The sequence below is a fragment of the Corvus cornix genome, chromosome 3 (genome assembly GCF_000738735.6).
Source record: "Corvus cornix cornix isolate S_Up_H32 chromosome 3, ASM73873v5, whole genome shotgun sequence".
Classification (NCBI taxonomy): Eukaryota; Metazoa; Chordata; class Aves; order Passeriformes; family Corvidae; genus Corvus; species Corvus cornix.
In genome coordinates this window covers 29674537-29687984 of record NC_047056.1, presented here as the reverse complement: position 1 = coordinate 29687984, position 13448 = coordinate 29674537, and the positions used below count along the sequence as shown (strand labels likewise).

The window sequence follows — 13448 nt, the reverse complement described above, 5'->3', positions numbered from 1 at the left end:
TACAGATGATACATAAAGCATACCATAATTTTGATGTACAAATAGACATGGAATATTTCAGCATCAACACATCTGTAGTCAAGATGTTTCTAATAACTTTGCATTTATCAAGATTGTTTCTCTTTTCATTCTTCTTAAGTGGTAGTAACTACAACTGTAAATTATCCCTTTCTTAAATTAAAAGCAAGCAAACAGAATGATTTTATTTATTCCCACTGTTAGAAATATTCTTAGTTCCACTTCTATAGGACTTAAAGTTCCCAGAAAGAAATTGGATGCAAGTAGCAAGGATATGGCAAAAGGTCCAGAAGACCTGCTAAATATTACTGAAAATCCTTTTCGCTTCTTTAAATAGTCCTTTAAAATAAGAATCTTCTTCCTTTTGAAATGGTTACTGAGGATGAAACTTTATTAGCATTACTGAGTAGCCATTAGGGTCTCCTCAATTGGGACATTCTATAGTATCCAACATGGAGGCCAAGTAGTTGCCTCACTGGATTTGGAAAACTCCCAGAGAAAAGAATCTATTAAAGCGGAAGTACACTACATCTGAGGATGAATAACATGTTCTTCAGGGTGAATTACATGTTCTGATACAATTTAAAACAAGCAAATTAGAACTTTTAAAAAACTTGGAAGATGTTTTTATTTAAGCTATGCCTTTATTTTCTGTATAAATACAGATAACATTTTCTATCTATACATATACACCTATATGTGTACATAATGTATATAAATATTTTTTCATGTTCTTCAAGATAAACCACAAGAGGGAGTATGGGGCTTGAGTTTTTATCAGTAGGTAGTTCTTGCACGTTAATTACTTCAAGTTGCTTCAAAACCAGAGAGATTGGGTTTTGTTCTGCTTTGCTTGCCTTTTTTTCCCCCCAAAAAGCTGACAGAATCAAATCAAGCATCAAAGCAGCATTCCCTAGTATTACTCTTAGATACTGTGGGAGTAGTTCACAGTCTGATGGCCAAAACATTCAAATGGACATACAGAAATAATTTTAACACATTGCAATACACTCAGTCTTTTCAAGAAAATTTGCATGTAAAAGTACACACAAAGCTTCTTTAGTACTCATAACAACTGCTTTTCCAAGTATGATTGCCTCCCACTGTTAGCCTTATTTTTGTGTGGTGGTGTAAGACGTTTCTAATACAATGAAAACTCAGCGTCCTCACTCAAAGCATAAACCCCAGAGCACAATTCTGCTCTTGCATGTCAAACTTTTAATAATGCCAAGTTGTATTCTGTCTGCAATTCCATCTCTGTGTGCATCACACATTAAAGCCCAGAGTGGTTCTCATTACAGTACGACACTCTGACTAGTTTTAATATTTTGAAATTGCATGGTAAGCATCCTCTACCTATTTTTATAATTTAGGAAAATGATATTGTTTTATTATGCACATTTGGCATAGTGTTTAAACTTTTAAGGATCTTTTCAGTCTACTCTTTGATCAATGATTATAAAAAATTCCCAGAAAATTAAGATATTAGTTTGGATACAAAACTCTGGAGGATTATTGTATTAGACAGGAAACCGTGGGGACATCACAAAATAGCAACAGCTTCCTATACAAGGGCCTTGCAACTATTAGGAATATTTCCAAATGGAAACCTAAATTTGCAAATCTAGAGGCATCTACCAAAACTTCCTCAGAAGGGTATGTTCCAAAATGACAACAAAATTATTTATTTTACAGTGCTATAAAGTTAATGTATAATATGATAATAATTTTGATAGAGCTTTCTCTATATTAGTGAAACTTTTAAATTTCATAGCCCTAATTTGGACCTTGTAGTGGAAAAACTCTGTGAAGTCTCCAAGGCTTAGAATTGAAGAAATCTAAAATAATCTCAAAAACTTTATAATCATTTAAAAATTAAACATAATGATGCAAACAAATAACATATGAAGATACACGACTTCTGTGGCAATACATAAGCAGGATATAGTGATACTACTTCATTGTGAGGAGACTACACAGCCAATAATAAATTTAGGAAAAAGATAAAAAGAGAAAAGCAGCAAGTGTGCATCTTGGAGTCAGTCCAGAAGAACAGAATGAATTAATGGATACAAATAGGTAATGTTTTGTAAAACTGCAAGGAACTTTAGGTTTTAAGAAAGAATGGTCAGGATAATCATCCTCTGTATCATCCCAAAAATATGATCTTTTAGAAGTACAACTCCCCGAATACCACAACAGAGGACAAAGTCAATACTTAGTCAAGAGGTAAGGTTACAAAGTTACTCAGCTACCAGCACAACTTTCAACAGCACACAGATTTGATTTTCCATTCAAGTGGAGACCTAGAGCATAATCTCCTTATGAGACATGGCAGAACTATGAGATGAGTAAGTGCTTGTGCAGACTTGCTTGACACGTCACATTGTGATAGGAAATCCTTCCCACTGTCTCCAATGGATTCTGTTTTGAGACAGCAAAAACAAATTTGGGCTGTTCTGGATGTTATAGACGTGACTGGGAGACTGTTACATATTTAGGAGTTAATGATTCATGTAACAGTGAACGTGAGCAGGCACAGCCTGTGAGGTGCTGCACGCACAGTGCGGCATTCAGGTCTGTGCTGTGCTGCACAGATCCCTTGGCTGCAGGATAAATTCACTAAGTTCCCAGGAGAGCACATTCTAGAATGAAGCTGTTTCCTTGTAAGAAAATTACACAAATACTCAAAAGAGCAAAAGGGAGACCTTCTCTCTGTGGCCAGGAGCTGTACTGCTCTGTGCAGTGTGCCATGGGGAAGTCCATTCAAGCTCTGTTCAATGCTGCATGAATGCAGGGCACCCAGCACCTGATGGGATTTACTTGCCACCTGTATTCCTCCTCCTCTTATTCCATCTTGCCAAAGTGGTTACCCTATTAAGCCGTTTGTTGTGGGGCCTTTCTTTCTGAGAGCTGGAAAAAGCTGTGCACTGTCTCTCTCTCTCCCCTCACCCCACCATCCAACAAAGAATCAAAACTGAAACAATGAGATTGGTGGTTCATGTAAGAACAAAACATACAAATTCTGTTAGACTTTGCAGGCAACTTCAAGAATCTAACTCACAAGAAGATATTTGTTAAATAAGCTTTGACATTCATAAGAAAATTTGTCTTGAATTAATTTACTCATCAAATGCCTATAGAAAAGTTGCCTTAGAAAGGCTTCACTTACATTCTACTCTTTTTCAGGAAACAAATCAACATAAAATATGGATGTGAATAACCAATATATTATGTATGTGGAAGTTATTGTATACATTTAAAGTGCAATTTGCTTAAACTGTAATTTAAAAAAATCATAATCTTAGAAGAAATGGTTCAAAACTGTTTTTAGCTGTCTCCTCATTAACAAAAAGAAAAGTCTAACCTTACAAAACTTTGTATTGTCTTAATCTTTGGTATTCAGTAGTAACACAATGAATATTCTTAATTTTTAAAGAACATATTTCATATAAAAAAAGCGAACTAATACTATTATTAACCGGAGAAGTTTTAAAATACTGGTAATTCTCAGAACCCTGAAAATATAGTTCTTGAAGGTGGTGAGTTCCCACATTACATAGTTGGTACAGCCATTCAAAGGGGCTGACTGTTGAGACTGGAGAGGAGCATCAGGTTTATTTGCATAAAAAAATCAGACTGAATAAAATATATTTCCTATGTGTTCAAAATTATTCCTTTAGCCTTTTTTATTTTTATCCTTCTTTGTTAAGGAAAACAGCAATTATTATACTAGTTGTTTTAGCTTTCCATGTCAGCAATTTGGTAACTCTTAAAGCCCTTGGAGGGCAGTAGAGAAACAGAAGAGTATAAACTCACTTGAGGTAGCTAACCAATATCCAGTAACAGGTTTTGTTTTGAAGTGAAAGTATTTCACACTAACTCCATGGAACATAACAGTTCTACATGTTACTAACATATATTAAGATAGGTATTATTGTTGATGTTTGAAGTTAATTAGCTCACAGCTTAAAGTGTGGTTTTGTTAAAGTCAGCCAGCATCATACTAAAACTTACACACTTCTCTCTCAAAGAGGACTTTAAAGAATCTTCACACAAAAATGGGGAATCACTTTTTGCGGGCTTGAAATTTAGATTCTGTTTTCCCCTGGCTACAGCACTCCTGAGTAATGGTTGTCTGAGCTCCTTGAGAAGTAGCTCCTCAATTACTGCAGTTTAGACTGTAATTCTAAGGCAAAACAGCACGAAATGTACTTTGCCTTCACATGCAAGAGGGCCCCCTGCCACAGGACAGGTAAAGCAGTAACCTCTTGGTTATCTCTGACTTAATCCAGTCATTCTTGACTAACAGTTCTATAACCTCAACCTTTACTTTTGTGTTATATCTGGTGCCAAAAAAAAAAAAAAAAAAAAAAATCTGTACTTCTTAATAAATAACAACAAGTTAGGAAAAGTTTTTATGGGTAGGTTGTAACTAAAGTGAAATTGGTTAGATTCAGTAACATTGGGTTACATAAACTGCAAATAAACTACAACAGAGAACCTGTTGGAGATAAAAGGCTCTTTCACAAATGCACAGTAAATTAAGAGCTTCAGAAAAGTATTCCTAATTTAAACAGTCCTGCAAAACTTTTATGAAAACATGAGGTGGCAGTAAGTATTTAAATAGTCTTCTACCAGCTTTATTTTATAGCAATAATTTCATACTTTTTATGTGTTTGAAAAAAATCATAATTTCCTTGTATAAACATGGAATTCTACAGCTACAAATAGAATTAGACTGTCAAATTCAATTTTTTGCATTCTAGCAAGTAAGATTCTTCAAATATTTTTTGTATCTGCTGATACTGGGTTTCAGCTACAATGTCACAAAATTAAAACTGTCAGATTTGTGTAATAAAACAAGTTACAATTGTACACTAAAGTATATTTTGTATAAAACATTAATGTATATCAAATGATATCTTTTTTGGGCTACATGTAATATCATTCCAACTAAACATCAAGAAAACTAGGGTTTTTCTGTTAAAATAGAAGTTTAATGGGATTTCAAAACCAACATTATTTGTTGTAGAAATATCTGTAGCTATTAGAAACCATATACCTATTTAAGTATACATATTAAAAAATGTATATGTATACATACCTCTACATATGCATGCATATGTAAATAATTACATCATTCTGCGTATGAACCTATATATATATACATATAGATAAGACATAGAGATGTGCAGATATATGGAGCCCATTCATGCATTTGTCAGGAATTTATTTCCAGAAAGGTGGTAACTGTTTTTCTGAGAGCTTCTTCCCTTCTGGCAGACTCAGATGAATTAAGTAAGGAGCGTTAAAATGAAAATTTCATAGTCTACAGAATATACAAAGTATGGCTACACACAAAACCTTGACTTCAGGAGCTGAGATTCCAAGTCTAATCATGAAATGATTAGATGCAATGGACAATTTTTAAAATGTTTATTATTCACTTTGCCTTAAGCATCAAATACTATTTTAATATCTCATTTTTCAAGTACTATCAACAAGCCTGTGGTGTACCCACAAAATTTTCATAACTTCTATCACCTGAATGCAATCTGTGTTTATTCCTTACATTGAACTGGTAACATAAAGCCAATAATGCAGAGTTTGCAGGTCAGAAGTATGTATCTTTCATTCAAACTGTATCCCTTTCTTTTGCAGTAATATGGATAACAATACTGTTCCAGAACAATCTGCATACCATATGAGGTTAACTAATCTTTTTGCTTATTCTTCTAAAATGACACATTCCTTCAATACCCTTCTTGTTTAACTTAAATACTTAGGAAAGTATCAGCACTGACTGCTAATATTTACCCAAGAATATTGGGTGAATAACCTGCCTTTGGCTTTTTATGGTGCTTAAAGCTTAGATGATCCACTGTGGAGTTCAACAGAAAATTATGCATAATATAACGCCTTTAAAGTACAAAAAACATTAGTTCTTTTTAATAGTCTCATTAAATACGACTTTCAAGCAAACTTGAGAAAGTTATTATTTTGTATTTTGCTTACTAACACTAAAATATTAAGAGCTCTTAAGTACATAAAATTCTCAGAAAAAGTAACTATATTTTAGGTAATAAACACCTGATAAATTTTAAAATATGCAATTACTATTTACTTATATGTAACTACTACTTTATCATTTATGAAAATTAATCAAGTAATTGAAAGATAGTAAATCATGTAACTACCCATTCCTGCAATTTTTACTCCCTTTTTAGATCAGAATGACACTATATATTTTTAAGTTTTGAATCCCCAAACTACAATATTAAAAAATAAACAAAACATATTTATTAATTAAATACTTTTACACATGTTAAATATGAGTCATGTAGGTATAATTCTAGTGTACAGAACATATTTTATTGACAAATGATGTAGTGGAAATAATAATATCCATGTACAGTAAAACCTTAAAGCACATATTAATATTAGTTACTCTGCATAGAAAAATTTATTTTCTCACTAAAACTCATCCTGCAGTAGTGTACACTATGTAAGTTTATAGGTAATTATGATTATCTGAGTATGCTTTATCCCTAATTTACAACCAAATTATCTATCAACTTTTACTTTTAAAAATAACCTTATACACAACAAGGAGTTATTCCTTAGTTTAATTGAATTACCATACACAAACTAATTTGAGAATTCTAAAACTCACAGTTATTAGCAAATACTCAGTACCTAGTTTTAAAATCTGACATATTTTCCAGAGCACACAACCACCAAATATCTGTTTCAAAGTTGCAATTAAATTAATAAAATTCAGTTTCTTTGACTTGAATAAATTTGATTTTATAAAATGTTAAATGGAATGAGCTGAGATAAAATATTTCAAAAAACTTAACAAGTGAAATTAATAATGCAATAAACTTGAATAACTGAATAGCATTACCTTTAATAAGTTGAATAAAAGCGTAACACTATTTTTTACCTACTGTAAAAATGGACACAAAAATTAAATTATTATCCAAATTAGCCTCTGATTAAAATTTTTGTCTGCATAGCACAGGAAGTAGGTAATAAATTAAATTAGAATCCTAAACTTTGCCATGAAAGACATTGGTAAATAGACACAGTCTTTATAGCACCAATGTGTCATAAAGCGATAAATTTTACTTCAATTTTACAGGTGAAGAAAGTGAAACAATGAGACCAATGCACAGCCCAGTCCCATACTTTGCATTTATCTGCTGTGTTCCTAATCTCTAGCTTCTTTTATAAAGATCAATCTTGAAACTTATTTCCTACATGCATGTCCTAGATATCCCGTACTGTGTGGAAAACTGTGTGGAAAAATAAAGCTCCATTTAAACACAATAAAATATTGTGTTGGAAGAATTTTTTAATAAAATGGTTTAATAATATGTGAATAACATAATTCGTTATTTCAATATAAAATCCTATTGATTTTGTGTGGTTGCCCCATTGAAAACTTTCGGTATGTTTCCTGCTCTTGTACCAGTGGTGATTTCATCACTATTTACATGCACCTGTTACCATCATGCTGAGTGATAAAATTCATGGTGCCCAGCATTATTTCAGGGCATTTGGAATTCCAGTCAGCAACTCAATTATTCACACCTATTTAGTGTTTGCTTAGTTATTTAAAGAATAAAACAGACTATAAACTATTATTTTGGACTTGGAGACTAGGATTTGGATTTCCTATAAATTAGAAACCTTTAATTTCAGCAGCTGGAGTGTTCATGACCTACAAACCTTTGTTTACTACCCTCTCCAAGCATTAGTAGGTGCTAGTGCCTGATCAATGACAACTGTTAGAACAACCATCCATTCTGAAGGAAGCATACTGTTCTTTGGGGTTCCTTGTGGCCTATTTCCTAGCTGTTACTTACCTTATTTTGTAATTGCATATTCTAGAAAGATAATTATCCTCGAAGGAAAAGGTCCAAATAGAAGCAGGGAGCTTTTCTCATTGCTGTTGGAAGGAAATGCCACCTGTTACATGTCTCTGCCACACATAAGGAGACAGGCTGCCTTGAGAAAAACAATTGCACCTTCTCCTTGTCAGTGGCTGCAAGAGATCTCATCTGCATAATAGCAACAAATATTTTTAATCCTTTCACCTTCAGTTGCTCCCATCTAGTCTCCCTAGCCCCCATACACACAAAATAACAGAAAATTTAGGGAATGCTGATAAAATTGTGAAAATAAAGTACTCTGAATAAATCAGTAGTGTAACTTCAAAAGTCCCCAAACAATGCAACAGGGTATGTGAAAATGATTCCTCTTGGTTTTGATGATTTTCTGTAATCTTAGTACTTACGGCAAGTCTTCCATTTTGGAGGCCTCGTGTCTTGGGTCCAACAGATCATAACCACATTCATTGTAGATTTCTAAGTAGGAAACATGAGTTGTATACACTTTACTGCTGTCCTGGATAAGAAAAGAAAAAAATAGTGCTATAAACAGAGGTAGATCAGAAGACAAATTTATTTCAATGGTTTCTAGGTTACTTTCTCACTTTGACTCTTTTCCTTTTGCTGGGTATGGTGTACATGTTCAATTTGTGATACTTTCATGTGTTCTGTTACTGTTATGCATAAGGACTCCAGAAGAAGAAAGGAAAAAAACACAACAAACCCAAAACAAAACTCACACACACACACACACACGCACACACACACAGACACACAAAACCCACTAAAACACAAATCCCCAACAAAACCCTACCATGCCCATGAGTTTAGTCTGGGATCTTTAATTGATTCCTTACACCTAAAAAAGTCTGTTTATATTTAGAACATGGGAGCCTGCTTACAGAACTACGCAACATGACATTTTTCACTTCTACACCAAAAAAAAGAATATTGTGAAAAGATAAACCCTCATAATATGGATAGAAAGACTATGCTTAAAGAAAAAACAAAAAGAAAGTAAAAACAGCAACAAAAATAAGATTTACTCCATTCAGAAACATCAGTGACATATTGCTTTTCACTCTCTTCATCATAACATTAGAACACTGTACATGATGTCAGCTGCTCTCTGCAATCACAATTCTTTTGGCAAATTACATTGCCAAAAACTAATTTAAGACAACTGAGTTTTGCAGACAGAATTTTCCCCTGCCCCAACGCCAAATCCAAACAACATAAACCTCAAAATAGTGGGCTATGATTTCCAAAACCAAAAAAAAAAAAAAGAATAAAAAATCAGTCACTACTTTTCAGCAGACAAAGCCACTGTGAAAGCACTCATATTACAGTAGAAATTTAATAATCCAATCCATTACAATTTTTTTGCAAAATACTTTGAGATATAACTTGTCATTTTCATTTAATTTTTTTTTTTAATTGGTAATGACAGTTCACTATTTCAAGGGACATCATTTAAAAGATACACTACAGATGGATGGAAAAAATGTAGTAAGGAACAGTTCAAACAGGATGCTGTGGAAATAGGAGAATTTCTAAATTAAAAGGAGACGTTATTAAAAACAAAGGGCTTGATTTGGTTCTCATTTAGGGAAAAAAGTTTTGTTTCCTTGGTTTCAAATTGCACTGTCTTTGTCCAAGTAAGAGCTTCACAAGTCTTGTATTTTGTGTCCCTGATTTCACTTTCTCCTGTTTCATCCTACTTAGGGTTAGAAGGCAGATGATTCTTCTCTACCTTCCAAACCACAGTTGTAGGTATAAAGAAATGAAACAGGGGAAAGATATTAAAAGAAAGGCAAGAGGAAAGATAAAAAATCAAGAAGAGATTCTTTAAAATGCACTAAGCAAAAAAATATATGAAACAATGATTTGAAAGCAGGAAAATTGAAATAGGTCTATAAGCATAACTAAGTATAGCTTTTGATCCAAAGCCTAGTCTGAAGAGGGAAATATTTTCAATTCTGTGCCGAGAAGGTGACAAACATACTAGTTATCTTTCATCCCATTTTGTTTTTATGACATAATTAACATTAGAAAAGAAAGTTGGTATGTTGATGTTTGTTGCTGGCAGCTGCACAATAAACCTGTTCACTTTCCACAACAAAAGTCCTCCGTGCGGGTTGTGTGAGTGCAGCAGAAGGTCTAAAGGAACACGATCATGTGGGTGTTTTTCCATTTCCATTCCCACAATGGCAAGTTTTTGTGCACCTGCAATACACTGTGTACATTTACCTGCCAAAGCCATACTTCCAAAGAGCCAAAGTAATTACTTACTGCTGTTAACCCTTACTGAGACAGGGCATATTAATGTCATATTAATGAGACATATATCCTTATGTCTACAGATGGGTACTCTGTAGTACATGAATGGCAGACTATAAAAGCACAGTGGAATGATTTATGTTAATGTAAAATAATATTTAAATTGGCTTAATTAAATAGCTTTGCTAAAATGTGAAGATTAATGAGTCATAGGCCTGATGGAGCAAATGAAGAGACAAAACATAAATTACACTAGACTCCTCTCTTCACTTTTGCATCCTATAATTATGAAAGCACTGGAATAATTGACTGTATTCACTCATGTACATATTTCAGACACTACAAGAAAATGAAATTTCTCACAAACATAATAAACATAATAAACAATCAGTGTGCTTACACATCCTTTCACTTATTGACTCATTTCATTGCATAGAATGTCAAAATGGAATGCAATGCATGCAATACAAAACCAGAGTGGAGCTGATACAAGGAGAACCACTTGTGTGATCTGAATGTATGCTGCACCAACTGAAAACAGCCTGGGTTTTCAAACTACAAACCCCCCTCCAATGATGCCCATTATTTTCAAACTATTGCAATAAACCAGGTAACCAAAACAATTACAAAATATTCTTGCAGACAGTAAGTACTGTGTCAAGTTAGATATTTTCATCAGCATTAGTTTTAGAGCTTCCTGTAACATTATTTTAAAAACAATATTTAACTATTTTGCAATAGTTAAATATTTGAAACCAGACATAAAAAATAAACAGAAAATAATGTCCCATACCTTCTGCAATTTATCAAAAATATAAGATAGAGTCCTGGGAATGATGCCTCGATCACTGTAACGTTCTGCTCCTCCTGTGATGGTGAAAGTTTTGCCACTGCCTGTCTGACCATAGGCAAAGATAGTACCATTATATCCAGCCAAAACACTATACAATTAAAAAAAGGAAGATAATTATTATTTGAGGCAGAACATAATTTCCATGATCAACTTTGTGCAAAACCAAAATACAATTAACAGTAATTCTTAATAATATAGCAACTATCTTTGGTAGTACAAGAATACACTTCAAGATAGGTACTCTAGATTCTAGAGAGTTTAAACTACCTAGAATGGAAGGATTTCTTGATGCCTTGACTTAATCCATTATTAGCTGATCATATTTATTACTATTTACACCACCTTTTCATACTTTTTAGTTTGGCAGATGATTTTTTGCAAGGATACTATTTAATCTCTTTAAAGACTGTAGATGTCAGGAATTGTGCCATTGATACACTACAAGAATATAGAAATTTTTCACATATGGCTTCATTAAATGCAAACATAGAAAGGTATACTGTGGTTAGAAACTCATGTAAGGATACTGTTATACCAGGGGTCAGTTTTTATTCTGAGAATATAACTATACTGAACTATCAGACTATCCTTGGATAAGAGTATGCAGGAGAACCTGTGCTTAAATCAGTGTAACAAAATCTTCATTTACTATGAAAACACAGAAAACCACATTGTTAATAGCAAACTTTTCTGTTATAACTATGACTGTACAAGAAGCTTCTGTGGAACAGCCATGACAGCTATGTAACAGTATAGCATGAAACGGCATTCAGACTCATCATCTTTTTCACACTTCTTACTTCTATTTGCAGAAGTGCCTAATAAAATTCCAGTTCAAATACCTTTCTCTAATTCACCACACTGTCACCATTGACTTCCACCTGATTTCCACCAAACAGTAGATAAGCTTAATTACCTTAAATTTTGGATTGGATTTACTATGCTTAAGGAACTACTAATTTTGTTAAACAAAATGAAAAGCAAAAATGATTCTTGTGCATTTTGTTTATTAAAAAAGTGATAAATAAACTAGGATTTTAATAAATGGAAAGGGGGAAAACAACCCTTGCATAAGAGGAAAAGAAACATGTATATAGATAGCTGCTGGTCTGGCGCCACGAGAAATGCAATGATTCTCCAACTTACTAAAGTTTATTTAAAGGCCTGAGTAGTTGCCAAATTGCTTATTTTAATCCATTACAGTAGGACGTCAAAGACAAAAACAGAAACATGTTGAAAGGAGCTACAGTGAACATCTGCTCCCAAAACGTGCAAAGACAGAATATATAGATCTTAGACTCCAGATGTTAAAAATCAAAACAATTATTATGATAAAACACCTCATTCATCTATCTTAGGAATTTCTAGTGCCCACTGTCACAATATCTGAATGCTGACGACAGTAATGAGTTGTCAAAAGGTAGGGGGTATCAACAGAAGTTCGGAGATGGCAGATTCAAACCTAGCAAGGGGAAACCATTCTTCAAGCAAACTGTAGTTAAGCTGTGCAATTCTTTGCCACGCCATGTTTTCAAATGTCACACAGGCTTCAGCAGAGACTGGACTAAATCACAAAAGAAAATTTCTTCAGGGCTACTAAACACAGAGAATCAGAAAGTCCCTAAACTACAAATAACTAAAGACTAAGAGGATACATGGGGGAGGCAGCTCTACATACTTACTCAGTTTATTTTTTCCCTCTGAGCATTGTCTGTTAGTCCCTATGAGAGACAACATAGTGCACCAGACAGAACCTTGCTCTGACACAGTACAGTTGCTCTTCAGCTCGTACAGAAGAGCTCTCTGGCTCTTCAGAGCTAGCATTTGGGGTTGTTAAATTTTCTTACTCCTTTGCTTCTTTAAAGGTGTGTCTTGCAATGTGTTAAAAACTACTAAATGTGTGGCTGCAAACTATTAACTTGACATCCCCATACTTGAGGAAAAGCTGCTGATTCAAATCACCTCACATGTTAACACAAGATAAAATGTCACATATGTATGACATATGCTGTCAAAACAGCTAAAAAAGTCGGTGAGTTTTCTTTCTGCTATTTGATTCATATATTTCTTATATATTTTGCAGTGCACCAGCACAGCTCTGGAAAGTTTTTCCAGAAAACCCCACAAATTCATAAAATGTGAGCATATCCATGTCAATAACGTATTCTCATAATCCAATGCAATAATAGGTAATCTTAATATTGCATTACATAGGAGATTTTGATTCCACAGTTATGTTCCTTAAATTCTGAGTAAAAGTTAATCTTATTTTCTAAAGTTGTGTGTGTGTATCTATATGTGTGTGTGTATAATTATATATATACAAATAATTGCATCCTGTCCATATTTACAGTACTCACTTCTTTCATTCAGAGTGCATTACAGCTACCACCAAGTCA

At 33.6% G+C, this 13448-nt stretch overlaps 1 protein-coding gene across 6 annotated transcripts in view; it reads right to left on the bottom strand.

The window, feature by feature from the left end:
* The window catches only part of KIF6 (kinesin family member 6), a 158100-nt gene that overhangs the window by 129067 nt on the left and 15585 nt on the right, over positions 1-13448 (bottom strand). For all 6 annotated transcript variants that reach the window (XM_039569520.1, XM_039569515.1, XM_039569518.1 and 3 more), the window contains 2 exons: positions 10990-11137; positions 8324-8433 (listed from right to left, as the gene is read on the bottom strand). In XM_039569520.1, coding sequence (XP_039425454.1) covers positions 8324-8337 — 14 coding nt within the window. In that variant the 5' untranslated portion in view covers positions 8338-8433; positions 10990-11137. The remainder of the gene's footprint in view (positions 1-8323; positions 8434-10989; positions 11138-13448) is intronic.